The sequence below is a fragment of the Eleutherodactylus coqui genome, chromosome 7 (assembly GCF_035609145.1).
Source record: "Eleutherodactylus coqui strain aEleCoq1 chromosome 7, aEleCoq1.hap1, whole genome shotgun sequence".
NCBI lineage: Eukaryota > Metazoa > Chordata > Amphibia > Anura > Eleutherodactylidae > Eleutherodactylus > Eleutherodactylus coqui.
In genome coordinates, this window is record NC_089843.1 from 129331455 (window position 1) to 129351234 (window position 19780).

The 19780-nt window shown below is 40.6% G+C and overlaps 1 protein-coding gene across 1 annotated transcript; it reads right to left on the reverse strand.

Moving 5' to 3' along the window:
* Nucleotides 1–2191: 2191 nt before the first annotated feature.
* Nucleotides 2192–18923, reverse strand: REELD1 (reeler domain containing 1; the record flags this gene model as incomplete). The annotated part of the gene is made up of 6 exons (XM_066574817.1): nt 2192–2791; nt 3564–3627; nt 6289–6586; nt 7356–7489; nt 13073–13295; nt 18770–18923. Coding segments are annotated over 6 exons (1473 nt in total), but the record flags the coding sequence as incomplete, so codon positions are not given.
* Nucleotides 18924–19780: the final 857 nt, after the last annotated feature.

A 19780-nucleotide genomic window follows, 5' to 3' on the forward strand; every position in this document is an offset into this window, starting at 1 on the left:
AATGTTCAAGGTCATGAGAGAAAAATTATAAAAAGACTGAACAAGTATGAATTCTTTGGAAGGGCTGCCAGTGGCTGCCAGGAGAAAGCCACTTTTTCTTAAAGGAACATGGCAGCATGACTATAGTTTGCAAAATGGCAGCTGAACGAACCACAAGACTTCTGGAATAATTTTTCTTTGGACTGACTAGACCAAAGTGGAGATGTTTGGACATAATGCCCAGCAATATGTTCGGAGAAAACCAAATATAACATATCAGCACAAACATTTCATAGCAACTCTCAAGCATGGTGGTGGAAGGGTGATGATTTGGGTATTAGAACTTGTTTTGCAGCCACATAACCCAGGCACCTGGCAGTCATTGAGTCGACCATGAATTCCTCTGTATACCAAAGTATTCTAGAGTCAAATGTGGAGAATTACTGTGGCAGAGGAATCCAAAATATTTTTTAACGGTTTTCACTGGATTGACTCCTAAAACATTACTTTTATTTCAATTTTAAAACTATAATCTTAACATAGAAATGGAATAGATAAGTGAAAAAATTCCCACAAGCCCTCATCTGGTAAATACGGTTATGAAGACCTACAGTACGCAGAACCAAATGCTCACCCAAGTTGTGTATATAAAACTACCTAAAATGGGTCCCTATCTTGTAGATTAGAGCACACTAGAGGGGGGGAACCCTATTGATTAGTGCCTGATAGGACTATGTAAGAACATATCCAGGAGTATCCAGTAGATGTAGTTCTGACATGTATGGGTACGCTCATTGAACATTGTGTAACCCAAGACAATATAGATCATGCCTGTAATGATCGTCCCCAGGATACATGAGCTATTATGTGATCCACTTGATTAGTTTGAGGATCAATAAGTGGGTTTTGTGTGCCGGTGGTGTTATCACTGATTTTGGAAAGCCCCTTTAAGGGGTATCGATTTTCTGTAGGGATTAGGTCACAGTCGGGGATGCCTGATAATAGCATGCATCAGGCCCTCCGTATTGATAGACAAGATCCAGATGTGGCGTTTTTTAAATTATTTTTGCTTCCAGAATTCAAAAAAACTATTCCTGGAAAGTATGGCACTCAAGTGCTGAATCTAGACTAAGGTACAATCTTGAGATCAACTGATCTATTAACTGAAGATCTCTATTAGATCCTAAATATAATATGAACCAATCTATGAACCAGTCTAAAATCATGATTGTACCTTACTCTAGATTCACCACTTGAGTGCCATACCTTCCAGGACAATGATCCCAAGCACACCAGAAAATCTACATCAGAATGACTGAAAAAGAAAAAAAACAAGGTATTGCAATAGCCCAGTCAAAGTCCAAATCTCAATCCAGTGGAAATGCTATGGTAGGAATTTAAGAAACCTGTACATAAATGAATGCCCACAAACCTGAATGAACGGAAGCAATGCTGTTAATGAGAGTGTGCCAAAATTCCTCCAGGACGATATGGGCAACTGATAAAGTCATACAGAAAATGATTGCTCTAAATTATTGCTGTTAAACCTTGTTCTACTATTAATTCATGGGGTGTACTTAATTTCACACACTGCTTCTGCATTTTAGCTTTAGTTTTGTTAAATAATGACACATAATTTGTCATGTGTTGCTGTATATCTGGGGTTGTATTTATCTCATTTTAAGATCTTCAAAGGACCAGATGTTCTTTTTTTTATTATGTCCTGATATGTAAAACCATAGAATTCCAAGAGTGTGTACTTAATTTTTCTCAAAAAAAACAAAAAACAAAGGTTTTGTAACGTGTTAGGCAGTAGAGCAAAGTGTGATTGTTCTCAGTGAGAGAAACTAAGTAATCTTGTAGATATGATACCTTTTAATGGCTATCAAAAATACATGACGTTACGGCAAGCTTTCGGGTCTTTTATCGATCCTTCATCAGGCTAAAAATTTTAAATACGCAGATTACACACAACATTTTTGTCCACAGTACATCTAATATACATTTACAGCAGCCTTTACACTGACAGTGATTATTTTGTAACAAATAGGTACACTTTAAGATAGCCATACTCGACCAGCAACTGCACCTATTTTATGTCACTATCTACTATTTTCCCTGAAAACAGGGTTTTTGCTTAAAACATTAGAAACTACACAAACTAATATCAGCACTGTGGGCTGCATTTTTTTTCCAATGTGTAAATGGCCATTTACTGTGATTTTCCACCAATAGTTGGAGTGATCCAGTTATATTCTGCTTGGACAAGCACAAAACTGTTCTCTCTAAATTTCTTGAAGTGCATCATTTCTCCATTCTCTCTCAGTGTAATAACATTGTTGTCTGGTTCACCGAAGGAAACTTCCGTCCTCTTGTGACAGTACTGGGCATGGATGCACCGCAGACCAGCAGCAAGGGCCATTCCAAGAGCTATAGAGCAGCTTAGTAGGATGCCTAGCTGGGTCATAGCAAGTTGCATCCCTCTACCTTTCTTTTCTTTCTCGTTAGTTGGGGCACCAAACTCCTGGATAGACTTAGTCACCCATGAAGAAGTACCGATCTCTGTGTTTCTTTCCAGAGCTGGAGATTCTGGCTGATGTAAAAAGTTTGCAGAAAGTTGTTTGGTCGCTTTGAGTAATTTATATTGTGTGGTAGGATGAGAAGAAAGGTGAGTCTGTGAATCCTGGAAGCTGAACTTTATGGGGCCTTTCATTATTTCTGGAGTTTGTAAAGGATAAATAGTGTGCTGAGCAATGGAAGTAGGAGGAAATGTTGGTCTTGGTGAAGTCAATTTTAGCCCTTCAGAAGCCGGCTGGAAATAAGGTTTGACATTTTTCAGACAGTTTTCTTGCTATATCTTTGACAATAAAATGACATCTATCCTGTCCACAATATGTTTACAATATCTATTGGACGTCCGCTGTCTTCTTGCAAAGAAAACAAAAATACAGACTGGTTACCTTTCACTATGAGTGTAAACTCTTCTTCACATACCCATTTCTGTGTTTTTAAATGCTTGAAAACAATGGAAACATTTAATGCATTTTTTTGTATTATTTACAGGGGTTTTAATGGTGGTGGGGGGGAGAGAGATCTCCCCCCTGCTCCCCCCCACTACTCCCCCTGCTCCACCCCACTGCCCCCCGAATCTTTTCGGACGAGTAGGCAGTTACTCGAAAAAAGCAATGCTCATTCGAGTAATTGCTCTAACTGAGCATGCTCGCTCATCTCTAGTCACTATGTACAATATTGCTGACTAGAGATGAGCGAGCACGCTCGGTTAAGGCAGTTACTTGAGTGAGCATTGCTCTTCTCAAGTAACTGCATACTCATCCGAGAGAATTCGGGGGGGGGGGGGGAGCGGCAGGGTGAGCGGGGTGTTGCGGGGGGAGGGGGGGTTCCTCTCTCACTCTCTGCCCCACCTCCCGCCGCTCCCCCGAATTTTCTCGGACGAGTATGCAGTTACTTGAGAAGAGTGATGCTCGCTCGAGTAACTGCCTTAACCAAGCATTCTTGCTCATCTCTATTACTGACCAATATTGGAATGGGCAGTCATTAAATTAGATTTTGTATTGGCTAGTTACCTTGATTTCTTGCTCACATGTGCTGCAAAGAGTTATAAGTCTTCTCTGCAGTGATTGTTGAGTCCTAAAGAAAAGAAATATAAAATAAGGCACATATATATCTTAATTAGTTGTACAATGAAAAACTAAAACACACTTTACCATCAAAGTCTAAGCCAATTACAAACGGTCCTATATGACAGCAGTTTCCTCAGAAGTACTTTCCTAGATCATAATGTAAAGGATAAACTTCACCCAAGTATATTGTCAGACATCACAAGTTTTAAAATGGCTTCAACGCTGTGGTGTGGACATATGTATATAAAATGATAAGCTATCTCCAAAACACCAGTTCAAGATATACCCACTACATGTATAAATATAGAGAGTATATAACATATGCATTTTAAAACTGTAGTTAAAGTGCTGTTGGGAGACTCCACATACACATTAAAGGGGTTGTCCCGCGAAACAAAGTGGGTCTATACACTTCTGTATGGCCATATTAATGCACTTTGTAATGTACATTGTGCATTAATTATGAGCCATACAGAAGTTATCAGAAATTTTTCACTTACCTGTTCCGTTGCTAGCGTCCTCGTTTCCATGGAGCCGTCTAATTTTCAGCGTCTAATCGCCAGATTAGACGCGCTTGCGCAGTCCGGGTCTTCTTCTTTTCTGAATGGGGCCTCTTGTGCCGGAGAGCGGCTCCTTGTAGCTCCGCCCCGTCACGTGCCGATTCCAGCCAATCAGGAGGCTGGAATCGGCAATGGACCGCACAGAAGCCCTGCGGTCCACCGAGGGAGAAGATCCCGGCGGCCATCTTCAGCAGGTAAGTAAGAAGTCACCGGAGCGCGGGGATTCAGGTAAGCGCTGTCCGGTGTTCTTGTTTAACCCCTGCATCGGGGTTGTCTCGCACCGAACGGGGGGGCTGTTGAAAAAAAACCCGTTTCGGCGCGGGACAACCCCTTTAAATGGTCACCCGGTCTCGCTGAAATTTTTGCGTTCAGCTGATATACATATAATATATATGGCTAGCTTTAGATACAGTTTCCCTGAAAATAATACCTACCCTGAAAATAAGCCCTAGCCTATTCTTTGGGGAGGCTCGAAATATAAGCCCTACCCCCAAAATAGGACCTAGTTACACTACATTAAAAAAATCTTAATAATACATTACCTAGCAGGCTTAGTCCAGGTTCCTCCCGCTGCTCTCTAGAGGTTTGGTGCGGTTCCCGCAGACCTTAGTCGCTCATACAACATCACTTCCTGGTTATGGGATTCATAAATCCAATATATTTGTTGCTCCACAGCACTCACCAATTATACCCTCAGGGTTGGAGCGGCCAAAGGCAAAACTGCACACCAGGCGGGAAATGATTGGACCAAAATCAAAGAAGGCAATCTTCAGAAAAAAGAAGTATCCTGGCAGCATATACGGGTGAAAAAAAATGTTCAAACCCCAGCAGGGATTCACTTTATTGGCTTCCACAGAGTTATGCAGAAAACAGCAGCAATGTTTCTACTCTATCAAATCGAGTCTTTGTCAACCTACTGATGTGAATACAACAAGTGTAATTTTTTCTGGGGATTCATAAATCCTACCTCCAGGAAGCGATGGCTGTGATTGAATCTTCAACTGCTGCTCAGCCAATCAATGCAGTGCTGGATGAACTAATGCGATGGCTGTGATTGGCCACAGATCACTACTTTACTTCGATTAACTCCCAGCACTCCTCAGGATTTTTAAACCTATTAAAGATGACTAACAAGTCAATAGGATGCATGCCAGACATGCAGGGGTAAGAGCTCCAGAAACCCCAAAAAGATATACTCCAATGTCTCAATAAAGGAATGGCAGCATCCAATGGGGTCGAAACGTAGCAAGATTTTGGAGAAATAAATTACTGCTTTGCATTACGCCCAGGATGCTGCCATTCCTTTATTGAGACATTGGAGTATTGGCCACAGATCAGCCAATTCATAAGTCCCAACTCTACAACACAATGGCTGTTGATTGGTTCTTCCACCGCTGCTCAGCCAATCAATGCAGCGCTGGAGAAACCAATCACAGCCATTGCATTGGTTCATCCAGCGCTGCATTGATTGGTTGAACAGAAGTCGAATAATCAATTACAGCAATCGCTTCCTGGAGGCAGAATTTATGAATCCCATAACCAAGTAGTGATATTATATGAGAGGCTGAGGACTACGGGAAGTGCGTTGGAACTGTGGAGGGACTGGGACCGAGCTTGCTAGGTAAGTATAATAAGGCCTCCCCCAAAAATAAGACCAAGTGCCTCTTTTGGGGCAAAAATTAATATAACACAGTGTTTTATTTTCAAGGAAACATGGTAGTAGTGATACTGATATACAGTAGCAGTGATATTGTATATTCGTTGATGTACATCCCACATTTCTCCTTTACTATGTTTGGTAGTGATTAGAGTTCACTGGTTTACTGGCTCACTGGCTGATCCCCGCCCCCCGCTGCCCCCCGAGCCTGCTCGGACCAGTAAGCAGTTACTCGAGAAGAGTGATGCTCACTCGAGCAACTGCTTTATCCGAGTGTGCTCGCTCATCTCTATTCACTGGTACTTTAACAATACAAAAATGAAAATAGTTAAAATATTTAGTGAGATTGTTGATCTAAGAAAAATTTAAAATTTCGGTCAAATTTGTTTTATTATATTTCCAAATAGGTTTTTAGCTACATAGGAAGAGACTGATATTTAATATAGTATACCTGCTGTGTATGCTCTTAGTTGAACGCGGATGCCAGTGCTTGATGTTGTGTAATGTAACATTTTGGGCCGTGGATCCAGGATACTGTAGAGATGGTTCGGCTTCTACGTGACCATGAGCACTGCTAGCACTGCTGGCCACATACTGTGGAGACGGTTTTATAATAGATGTAACATTAGGAAACACATGCATCATTTCTTCTGTAACAGTGCTGATCAGAATTTCTGTCGGCTTGGTTCTGGTAATGCTACCTGAAGTTGTTTTGTGCGTATCAACTGAAGTAATGGAATGCTTAAAGTCTGAAAGAGACGTATATTTCAAACAAATTCTCATGACAATCAACATAAATCTCTGCTATATAAGCTATAATGTTCCTTCAGCTATGTCAAGTAAAACTTTGATTGGTAAAGAGAACCCCCAGCCATCCCAATTTTTGCATAGTAACAAATTAATGTGAGAAAAAACTCATCTAGTCCCTAACCCTCTCATTTCATTATATCAATTTTTATATAGGTTGTATTTTTTTTATTTGGGCCTTGTGTGGCGCAGAGTGTTAAGGCAGCAGTATGCAGTCCTAAGCTCTCACTCACGACCTGAAGGTTGAGAGTTAAATTCCTGCATGGTTCAGGTAGCCAGCTCAAGGTTGACTCAGCCTTGCATCCTTCTGAGGTCGGTAAAATGAGTACCCAAGCTTGGTGGGGGGTAATAAATAAATTACCTGAAAGCGTTACAGAATAAGTTGGCACTATACAAATAGCAAATCCCTTCCCTTCCAATTGTAACTAGGGTAGTGTTCACAACTCCGTTCAAAGTCTCTGGTACATATTCGGCAAAAAATACCGGACAAAACAGAACCACATGCGAAATACCATATATAGGAATTCATGTGTTTATATACAGTATCTTCAAGCGTGGTCTGTAAAGTGGGCAAGTAAAATCATATCATGAAAACTACACATTGTCTTGGTGTATTGGAAGTACAACATCTAATATAGTACAGCAGCTTCTAATGTAGTACAGCAGCATTTAATATAGTACAAACAGTACAAAATATGGTAATGCATGTACTTGTTACAGAAGACCTCTCCATGGTTGATACGTTTATTTCTTGGTGCATTGATGTCCAGTTACGCACATTAGCAGACAAGACAATGGATTCAATTTGTGCCCAATAAACAAAGTATGACTGAACTACTGACACACTGTAAGAAAAAGAGTAAAAAAAGTAATAATACATTTTGCCACATTAAAGTCACCCATGTTTCATTTAACTACACTTTTTTAAATTGTCATTTCAAATTGTAAACTTTTACCCAAACGCAGGATATTAATGACCTATACTATATAGTATTTAATGTAAAAGTCGTTAGGCAGTTAATCATTAAAGTCGAAGGCAGCCAGACAAGTTAATGAAAAAGACTACCCAGTGGAGGATTACATGGATGATGAGAAGTCTATAAACTATAATAGTGGTGTCTCTGACCCATTGAGCCATGCGTGACTATTAAATTTAAAGGGGGTGGGGCAGGAAAGAAAAAGTTTTTATATTCATTTTTTCAATTAGTCTTAAGAATTTTCCCTGTTAAACTATTTCAAGTAATTGCGCCACTTGTGATATTTACTACAAATTAAAGGGGTTATCTGAGTCTTTAAAATTGATGGCCTATCCTCAGGATAGGGACTCCTCAGATACATTTGAACGATGAAACGGCAACTTTAAAGCCACATAAATAAACATAGGTCGGATGTATCTAAGGGACTCCTAATAAATAGTATATATAGAAATTGTGTTGCTTCACACCATAGTGATTTTAAGTGCCTTTCTGTAAACCTGGTGGAACAGATCCTCATAGGTGTTCACAATAAATAGACATAATCAGCTTAGATAGCAGGAATCGTATTGGATTTATAAGTCGCCGTCTGTTTTTTCACCTGATTTAAACGAGACGATTGAATCTACATTTTAGCTCATTTATTTTATTATATTATATCCACTATTTTGGTTTTTATCATTCATTGTGCAGTTATTTTTTTAGTTTCTATTACTTAGTTTTTTAATTGATTAATAATGATTAGAGATGAGCGAGTATACTCGCTAAGGCACATTACTCGAGCGAGTAGTGCCTTAGCCGAGTATCTCCCCACTCGTCTCTAAAGATTCGGGGGCCGGCGGGGGGGGGGGGGGCGGGGAGCGGCGGGGGAGAGCAGGGAGGAACGGAGGCGAGATCTCTCTCTCCCTCTCTCCCCCCGCTCCCCCCTGCTCACCGCCGCAACTCACCTGTCACTGACGCCGGCCCCCGAATCTTTAGAGACGAGCGGGGAGATACTCGGCTAAGGCACTACTCGCTCAAGTAATGTGCCTTAGCGAGTATACTCGCTTATCTCTAATAATGATCCTACCCAAACAATTTTATATTTTTTAGTCTCTTCACCAAATTCATCTAGTAATTAGGTATATCTAGCAATAGTTTTCTTTTCCCTGTAAATAAACCTTTTTTTCTTCTTTCAGTCCCCCTATACAGAATCTTTTACTCTCACTACAAATTAAGGAAGACATTTTTTCCCTGCATAACCCCCTTTTTAAAAAAAATATAGTACCATGAGCTGTGAATAGAGATGAGCGAGCACCCAAATGCTTGGGTCCGCGTTATTCGAGTCGAGCTTTTCGTAAAATTTGAGAGCTCTAATCAGAGGCGTAACTTAAAGCTCCTGGACCCCAATGCAAAACCTGTATCGGGCCCCCAACTATAATGTTTTATTAGTTGTACTAGGCTCCCTATATGGATAAGAGAGGCCTTATGGGCCCCCTAAGGCTCCTGGGCCCCGGTGCAACCGCATCCCCTATAGTTATGCCCCTGGCTCTAATCCAGTAACGAATCCCATTGGCTACAATAGGAGACTCGAGCATTTTTGTATGTGGGATGCTGGGTCCCGAGCTTTTTTTTTTTTTTCTTGGTTCGTGTGTTTCTCTCTCTCGCAAAAAATTGCCATTGATGCGCACTGCGTCACAGCGGGAAGGAGCCAAAAACTGGGGCGGGGTCGAACACGGCTTGAAGCTCGTTTGAGTAACGAGCACTATCGAGTACACTAATACTCGAACGAGCATCAAACTCGACAGAGTACATTCGCTCAACTCTAGCTGTGAACAATTCCCACTGCGCCGTCATTATTGCCATTCAATTGTTTTAAATTCCTTCGGTATTGTATTAAATGTAACTGTTCTGATGAAAATGTCAGTGTGTCACGGAAACACAACATTAATAAAGCTATGTAATATACATCTGAACGAGTTCTTCTAAGGGCCCTTTTACACACAACGATTATTGCTCAAAATTAGCTCAAAAGCCATCTTTCGAGCGATAATCGTTGTGTGTAAATGTGCGCCCATCATGCACTTACCGTGCACTTTTCGTCCATCGCTGAGTTCAGCTCAGCTTAAAATCCATGGGAACTAATAAGAAGGAACGCATGCTGAGTTCTCTGCGGGCAGCGCTGATAACATTCTTTGAGCAGATGTCCTGCTGGAGAATAATAGCAATGTATTTAGAGAACAGACCACCAGCTGTTCTCTAAATACATGCAAATGAAGCTAGTTAGCTTCTAATAGGTCCATTACTACCTAATGCAAAATGATCGCATTTTGAGCGATCATCTGTGTGTAAATGCGCCTTAACACAACAATGCCTATCGCTCCTACCTTTTCTCCCCTACTATCCTTAGGATAGGCCATCGATTTTGAATACCCAAATAATCCTTTTAACGCAGTTTATCAATGTGGTTTTGGATCAAACAATGATAGGACAATGAACTTAGCAAATAGCGTTAAACAAACCAAGTACCATTATAAGGAATAACCAGAATGCAGGTATGAAAGTCCTACAGAAAGTAATGAGGATATGCAGCAGCCATTTAGTGGAACTGGAACCAAGGCACTGACACTAAAAGAAAGTGACTACAAGCACCAGCTGTATTTAAATAAGCCACTGCTAGCTATTTTAGCATGATGTTCTGGTACCATTTTAAAGGGTGTTTCTTGGATTTTAATACTGATGACCTATCCTAAGGAAAGGTCATTCGTATCACTTCGGTGGGGGTCCAAATCCTGACACCCCCATTGATCAGCTGATTAAGAGGGCTACAGTGCTCGGACAAGAACTGCGGTCTCTTCATTGTTTACCTGGCACGGCTCTGTATATTTTGTTGTGGCTGTGCCTAGTACTGCAGCTCAGCTCTATTCACACAATGCTTTACGCAGTTGTGCCTAGTAAACAATGAAGAAGCTGTAGTCCTCATTGAAGTGATTGGCCCTTCAATCAACTAATCAGAGACATTGCCATGAGTCTGACACCCACCGATCTGATATTGATGGCCTATCCATATAATAGTCCCAGAAGACTATTTAACACTATAATGCCATTGCCACTGAACAAAACATGATCACTGATTAATGAAGACTAATGCATGACAAATAATAAGCATTTTCTGGGCCCTGGTAGTGTTCTTTTTATCCGCTTTGAAACATTGTGATTTAGTGTTGCTAGAGGCCTGTAGGAGTCCTTCTTGCATGACAAAGAACTAACTTTGTGTTAGTATTTGTGATGTGCTTAGTAAAGCGCGCCTGACACATGTTAGTGTTCAAAATACTTATCTTCTAAAGAGTTTTATTGATCCATAGGAAACAATACAGTCCCCACATTAAATAAGTAACGTTAAGTCAACCAAGGAGGAACTTTATGCTTATGACTTGTTGTTGGGTTAGAGTTAAATACCGTGCATATACATGAGCATGTATGTAGCAGCTCATTTAAACTAAGACAGCTGCAAAGTAAGGCATGAAGAAGGAACTTGAGGACACAACCTAAGCCTCTGACATCAGCGGAAAATACACATGAGGTGAATTAATAACACCAATAAATATTGTAGCTGAGTTAGATCAAACTTAAAAAGTAAAATAGTTCTAACGTGACTGGGATGTTCACCGGCCAATCAAAGGTAGTTGCACTTGGGAAATAGGATGACCTGAACTGCATAACAAAGTTATTTTTATTGGTGGACAAGACTACTATAACTTAATGAACAGTCTTGTAATTTCTGGCCTTACACCCTTATAACACAGAGGTGCTGTGGTATCTGGCACTGAATTCACGGGCTTAAATTGGACTTCTTAACTTGGTCCCTCAATTTGGCATACTGATTGCTTTTACTCCTCTCCAGGTATATTCATTGGTAAGCACCAAACACTACTGCTTCCTACTCATTGGACTGACAGTCATATGGATCACAATGTCTCCGCAACTCCATAAACGTTCTTGTGTCACTCATACACTACATGCTTTACTTCTCTTACTATATTTCTGTTCAACTACGCCAGACTAGAAGCAGGACTCGAATATATTGTGCCTGTGGGACACATGGGTAGCATGACCCAACATCTCCAATGCCTCATGTTTCGCAAGGTGTTCCTATAGCAACCTGGTTATATTCCACCCGACCTATATCTACCACTGCTTTGCGGTATTTCGTTTTGCAATGTTCCAAGCATTTTCACCTGTAATTGACATTCGTGCATGTAATAAGAAAATATCAATGCAGGAGGTTCCATTTCCATACTATACATGGTAGCGACAAAATGAGAAAAAAATGCATATTTCATGCTATTCTAATATACATATATTTACTATATCTAGTATTATGTGGTTCATTGGGTATCATAAATCCTCTGACTTAACACCGGTGACAGATACAACTTGATAAATGTCCGTGATGGACTGAAATGTCATCAGTTTATTATTCTGGAACGTATATGAATGTTTTTTCTGTGTTATATAGTATTTGTAACATCATGTCAGGAGTAACAAATGTACCGTATATACTTGAGTATTAGCCGACCCGAGTATAAGCCGAGTCAAAAAGTTTTACCACAAAAAACTGGTGAAACTTATTGACTCGAGTATAAGCCTGGCTATACTCGAGTATATACTAGGTAAAGAAAAAATGCAATACTCACCTCCCAGCCGGCGTCTGTGTCCCCGGCGCAATGGTCTTCCCGGCGGTGCGGCAAGCTGCTTGAGAATTCTCCCCGCTGTCATCTTCCTGCTCGGCTTTGAGAGCCAGCCAATCACAGTAAGCGCTCGATAAACCAATCACAGCCATTCAGTGATGTCATCCACTGAATGGCTGTGAATGATCGAGCGCCGGCTGTGATTGGCTGGTGCTCGATCCAATCACAGCGCTTCCCTACACAGCACTGACGGTAGGGGAATTCAAAGCTGAGCAGGGAGATGACAGCGAGAAGAATTCTCAAGCAGTTTGTCGCACCGCCGGGGAGACCATCGCGCCGGGGACACAGACGCAGGCTGGGAGGTGAGAATTGTGGGTATTTTGTTGCTGTTTTTTTTACCTCACTCGAGTATAAGCCGAGGGGGGCTTTTTTAGCATAAAAAAGTGCTGAAAAACTAGGCTTATACTCGAGTATATATGGTATATTGTTTGAATCAAACTTTTAAGTGTGCTATAGAGAATCTGTGCACACATAACTGGATTGAAGAATCCTTCCAAAGAGCACTCGCATCTTGGTGTGCAGTACCACTAATTCTAGATTTGGAGAGCACGGACACCTGCTGTAAACTGTCTTGAGTGGGAGGGGGTACATTTTTGAATATCTTACAGTAGGATATACAGTATATATAGATATATACACATTTAGTTAACCTAAAACTCCTGCTTAAGGTTGCTTTTAAAGAACATGACAACTTTAAGTCTGAATATGTCTTGTGCACACTCACAAGAATTTAATGTCTCCCACGGGCTGATCAGGTGACTTCCACACAAAGGACAGATTTCTTTTCAAGGACTTGTCTGAATGGGTCACAGTGTCTCCATCTTCAAAGCAGCGCAGTAGTTTGGAGCCAGGTGGAATGAACACAAAAGATCCAGCTACTTGGTCATTCGATACTCTGCGAGCTTGAAGGAAAAAGCCCATGAAATCTCTTGTACTTCTCAAAGTAACTGCAGGGGAAATAGAATGGAATTAAATACCTCAATATTTCAGCTCATAATCCCCCAAGATTTCTGAAAACTGTAACCAGTGACCAGTATATTGGGGGTCAAATACTTTCCCATGAAGATGTATTTTCCGCATCTCATTTTCTGCATTACTGAATATTTATCACAGTGAATTCTATTAGATCTTCAGCCAAATCTAAAATTAGATTGAAAAAGTGGATCTTATGGAAAACGTATCTGAATACTTATTTACATATTCAGCAGAATTTTTTATTTACTTATAAAATAATGAAGATTGGTTTTATTGCTATAAATATAATGGGAAGCACTCTGGACCGACTATCCTGCTGTGTAGGCATTTTTTACATGCCGTTTTCCATATTGCTGGGTTATAAATTCCTATTCACTAACAGTTACACGAATTTCAAGCTTTGCCTCTATATCCAGCATACATGTCTTTATACCAATACTGAATACAGTAATATACTTTCCTTATTAACCTCAAAATATGTATATGTTATTGTGTACGGTTTTTTTAAGTTGAAGTCAACATCAGACCTACGTAACTGACCAAGCAGACAGTTGCATAAATTTGCATCTCTTCTGACATTGCATAGAGCCAGATTTTTATGGTAAAGCAAGTGATTTTTGTGAAATGTGTTATGTAAGTAAGAATTCACATCCATTTGAGAAATTAGTACTATACCATAAAGAAAGCTAGTACAAGCAGCACTCACTTATTTGCAATATGGCAGGATCTAATAGTGCAAAACCAGCGGCAAGCGGAACCCAGACCTCAGTTCCATAAGTTACACATGGAGGAATGGAGAGTCCACGGCAACATATCGATGCAAAAAATTATTAAAATACTTCATTCCTCCATCCAAAGCATGGCTGCAACGTTTCAACCTCTGTTGTTACTATCGTAGGTCTTTGCCGTCGACTCTCCATTCTTCCATGAGAAATTAGTACTAAATATCCAATGATGGATATATATAAAAGCCATGTCAGGCCATTAGGATACCAGCTTAGCTTCTGAAAGTTCTCAGTTGCCAACTGCACCTAGGATACAATTGTTAAAGCATACATCCAGTGATCCACTTTAGGATATGCAGCTCATTACGTAAATTCAAGTTGCTAATCTAAAAAATGAATGAACTATGCTGTTTATTGGATTCATTCCCCTGCAGAATACACACTCCATTCATTTCTGCTTAGGCCAGAATAGGGGAGGATTTGTGGAAACTGCAGCTCTTTAGAAACAGAAACTAGAAGTTGAAGATTGATGGCAGAAAAAGACCACATTGCCCACGAAGTTTGCCCTGGTGTTTATTCCTTTTTTATCTTATGAGAAATATATATTTGTCCCAGAGCTGCTTATATTCACTTTCTGTTGGTTTTCTAGTCTGCTGGAGGTTTGTTTCAAGCATTTACTACTCTTATAGTAAACTAATATTTTCTCACATTGTTTCTAAACTTCCCCCCAACTAATCTCATATTGTGGCCCTTATTTTTCCATCCCTGCCCTTTCACCTACTTGCTTTCTTTATTGCTGTCAATTCAATGCACTGCAGCCGCTTGTCTGATGCTTATCAGACACCATCTTGATGTTACTTTTATTTTCACATCAATATAATGCTGCATCAGCACAGCATTACATGAGCAGCTAGAGAGTGTACCATGCTTGTTGCAGGTAGAACACTGACATTACATCTTATATTTACCTAAATAACCTGCAGACCATAAGTATCCAGTCAGGAGGATGAGCTCTGATCTCCTCTATTATAAATGTGTGACAGGAGCCTCTAATTATCATAAGTAACTGGGATAGGATTGACCGCTTTGCCCTCTAGGCAGTTTCTGTGGTAAGGTCCATGTAACAGCATCACACGGACTGAGAAATTGACTAGAAACTAGGCAAATAACCACAAGGAAATTTGAGCTGGTCAGAACTGAGATCACATGACCAACTGAGGAGAAAGCAGCCTGGAGTTTCAAATAGAAAGGTTTGGCTTCCTATTCCCTATCATTGTTTTACAGACTTGTTAAAAAGTCATATATTGATGTGAAGGAATGCGGACATCCAGTAGGTGGTGCTGCAGAGGTATTGTTCCATCTTCCTTATTTGCATAAATTACCCAGAGGAGCATGCATGGGCTTATAAGTCTCTTCACTCACTTTTCAGGTGTCTTGTCACACCCCCTCTGGGTGCTCTCCTTGGGGAGAGACGATACCATCCTACGACCCACTCACCCCCTAGGTGTCTCCACACACTTTTTGGGTGCTCTGCTCTCCTTAAGGAGAGACAACATCCCTCTTGACCCAAACAGAAAGAATTAACTAACTACAGTAATATTAGCTGACTTATATATAATGGAGGGCTAGTTACATTATGAATTAAGTTGGCTCCCCTGATAAGTTTTTTGCCTATGACCTTCCACCATTTTCATCTACTGTTTTTGCAACCGATCTTTGGACCCATTCTATTTGAACTGTAACTTTTTGTAGGTGAGATAAACAGAACTGAACACAATTGTGCAGATTTATTATTTCTGTCTTTAATTTCGACTGCTTTAAACTAGGACAGACAGAAGATGTGCCAAATTTGCTACATTGGTGCATGCTGTGTTTTAGATTTGGCACATTTGTTTTGCACATGCTGTTTCACTGTTCTCAAACTTATGCCACCTTTTGGTTGGCTTACTTTATCACCCAGTATTTAGCACCAAAATTGTGGTGCATGCCATTTGGTGCATTTTAGTAAGTCACTTATCCATGATCCCTTTTCTAGACATTTTTGAAAAGTGTCTAGTAAGGCTCAAAGACAAGTAACAAACTTGATACACAGCATATACACCACTTCTTTGGTATAATATGTGCCAGAATTCTGGTAACTTTTCAATTGTAAATCTGCCCCTGAGCTCTATGAGGTACTATCACAATCTCCCTCTTTCTACTGGTTATAACTCTAACCTACTTTCTCCAGAGAAAAAAAATTGAGATAATATAGTCTAAAAAAGCCATGTGATAACAGCAGCATGAGCACTGATTCAAAGAAAGAGAGATAGCAGTAGAAACGGCTGAACTTACAATAGAAACTCTTTACAAATATACTGTAAGAGTGATGTGAAGTTTTCATCTTTCATTGGAGTTATGCTTTAATCTAGTGGCTATAAAGACCCCTGATGATTTATATTGAATTAGTGATGATAAAAGTTTTATCATTTCCCGTCATCCTTATTGGCTGAATTTTATATTGCCAGTTCAATAATTATATTTTGGTTCTGTAATTCATCAAAGTCACAAAGCAGAAAGTTACAGGGGTTGTCCAGTTACCAGACAAGATCCCTTTAATAGAACTGTTTGTAGTAAAATAACAAACAGAGCTATACTTACTTTTCCACTACTGCCGGGATTTAGTGCTGCAGTCCCACTGTGGTCTCGGCATTTGTTGTGATAGCAGCCATCACCGGAAGTCAGGTGACCACTGCAGCCAATCAGATGCTGTAACATCACGTTCTCGAATTCCTGGCATCATGGCACTCAGGATGTGAGTGTTGATGCCAGGAGAATAAACGGTAACCAGACTAAACCTTTAAGGCTTTTATTAAGTTAGTGCAATATAACTAGATATAGGCTATGCTGTAATTTGTACACTGGTTTAAGTGTTGCCTTGTGTTTAGTGCTATCAGAGGTTACTACCTGTCACTAGCACAAGGATAATTTATTGATTTGGGACATGCTGAACAATGATGTGTCATCTATATATTTAACAGAATAAATAGGAAAGGCTATTTTTGCCAACACCTACAGAGAAAATACTGTCAGATTTTAATTAGTGGTTGGCAGCGATGCTGAGTGAAAAGGTGCTGTACATCGTCCATCATTGTAAAGGATGCCAGCGATGTAAGCTTGTTCAACGTCGGTATACAGAACTTTGTTATCATTAGGAATCCTCTCAATATATAACCTACATCGGTAAAGTTTGGTCAACATTTCTTAAGTGCTTCAAATGCCCCATTTAAAGGGGTGGTCTCGCGAAAGCAAGTGGGTCTATACACTTCTGTATGGCCATATTAATGCACTTTGTAATATACATCGTGCATTAAATATGAGCCATACAGAAGTTATTCACTTACCTGCTCCGTTGCTAGCGTCCCCGTTGCCATGGTTCCGTCTAACTTCGGTGTCTTCTTGCTTTTTTAGACGCGCTTGCGCAGATGCATCTTCTCCCTTCGGCTGGTCTTGGAAGCATCGGCATTTTGGCTCCGCCCCCTTTTCGCGTCATCGCGTAGCTCCGCCCCCGTCATGTGCCGATTCCAGCCAATCAGGAGGCTGGAACCGGCACACGTCATGGGGCGGAGCTACGCGATGATGCGTACAAGGGGGCGGAGCCAAAATGCCGATGCTGCCGAGCGGAGCCGAAGGGAGAAGAAGGGAGAAGACGGATCTGCGCAAGCGCGTCTAAAAAGGCAAGAAGACACCGAAATTAGACGGAACCATGGCGACGGGGACGCTAGCAACGGAGCAGGTAAGTGAATAACTTCTGTATGGCTCATATTTAATGCACGATGTATATTACAAAGTGCATTAATATGGCCATACAGAAGTGTATAGACCCACTTGCTTTCGCGAGACCACCCCTTTAAGCAATTATGGTTTAGTTTGATAACTTGAAAGAAATGTATCTGGGGACAATAACATTCTGTGACTTTGAGTACTCTGGGTATTCTGAATTACTTTCATCCTCCAAAAACAAACAGGTTATTTTGCACCTACGCAGTTGGGTCTAGTGTCTATGTACATGTAAGCTTGAAACAGGGAAATTAAATTGTGAGCCCTTTTGGGAACATGGGCCATTATAGGTCAATTATCTGTCCACTTGAACTCATTTATATCCAGATGGAACATTGATGATATGAGACCATTGATTTTGAATTAAAGTGTATTGTTAAATTTAATTTACATATTAGCATACAATTGGGGCTGCATCAAAAGGAACTTGTCAGATATTTTATATTGCACACACTGAGGGCAGCATAAAGTAGTGACAGTCATGCCGATTCAAGTTGTCAATTCCTGCACTTACATAGTCAAGCAACAAAAAGCCAGGCGTGACATAGGTCTGGCGTGTTTGTGAGATTCCACTTGCCCCAATCACCAGCCGTGATTGTCTTTTTTCTATGCAGAATAGCCAAAGAACTTTCAATCACAGTTTTCCGGTGGGTTAAGTGGCACCTCATCAATATGTTGGACCTGTAGTGTGACCTCTTCAGTAGCCCAGTACTCCAACCAGGTTAAACATCTTTGGGATTAAATTTGGACAATTTTCTTATTTTAACCAATCTGATATTAAAGTTCCTCTATTACTGTGCTTCATTGATGAAGGTATTGATTTTTTAAATAAAAAATCTTAACATTGAAGTAAAAAAATCGAAATATTTGTAAAGGACAAAAAACAACCACTGCTCTCTTACCGGGGACTTTTTCTCCTGGTAGGTAAAAAGACCTATTTGTGTAAATACTGACATAGTTCTTCTTGGGGTTCTGTGGCAACACTCGAATGTGTTTAGGCTTCATGTCCAAGCAGGCAGCCAGACTTCCACCATGGGAGAATGCTGCAGAGTATGAAATAAAAGCAAGGCTGATGCAGATCCACACAAGCCCCAACAATCTACACTTTGTGAAATCTTCCACCTTGCAAAAAGAGAGAATATGTATTAATGTCACAAAATTCACAAGTCTTCTTATTCCATGTGATTAATACAAGGTTAATTATTTTAACACTTGGATGCAAAATTATTTAACAGTGATATCATTATTAGAGATGAGCGAACGTACTCGTTACGAGTACATACGCACCCGAGCACCGCCATTTTCGAGTACAGCAGTACTCGCGCGTAAAGATTCGGGGGGCGCCGTGGCGGCACGGGGGGTAGCAGTGGGGAGTGGGGGGGAGAGGGAGAGAGAGAGGGCTCCCCCCTGTTCCCCGCTGCTCCCCCCCGCACCGCCGCGCCTCTCCCCGCCCCACGGCGCCCCCCCGAATCTTTACGCGCGAGTACTGAAGTACTCGAAAATGGCGGTACTCGGGTGCGTAAGTACTCATTACGAGTACGTTCGCTCATCTCTAATCATTATATTAAGCAAGGCAGGCTAAATGGACTACAAGCTCTGCAGCCAAACAGTAACATGTGTCAGACACGAAGGGATACCTATGTTCTTATTTTATTCTTTGTACTCCTTAAATGCATACAACTTTCTTATAGAAATTAAAACTTAATTTAACCTTGAAAATCACCCTTTACTAGTCTAAGAGAAACCATAACTCTATGGCCATTGCACCTTTATTTCTACTTATCTGAATTTCATCTCCTAGATCGAGCACATGTCCACCCAACTGTTCCAGGCTCTTCTGGTGAAGCTTTCCTGTCCTATTCTTTACCAGACTCCTATTGATTCAGGAATCTGATTCAATAGCAGTTTTTCAT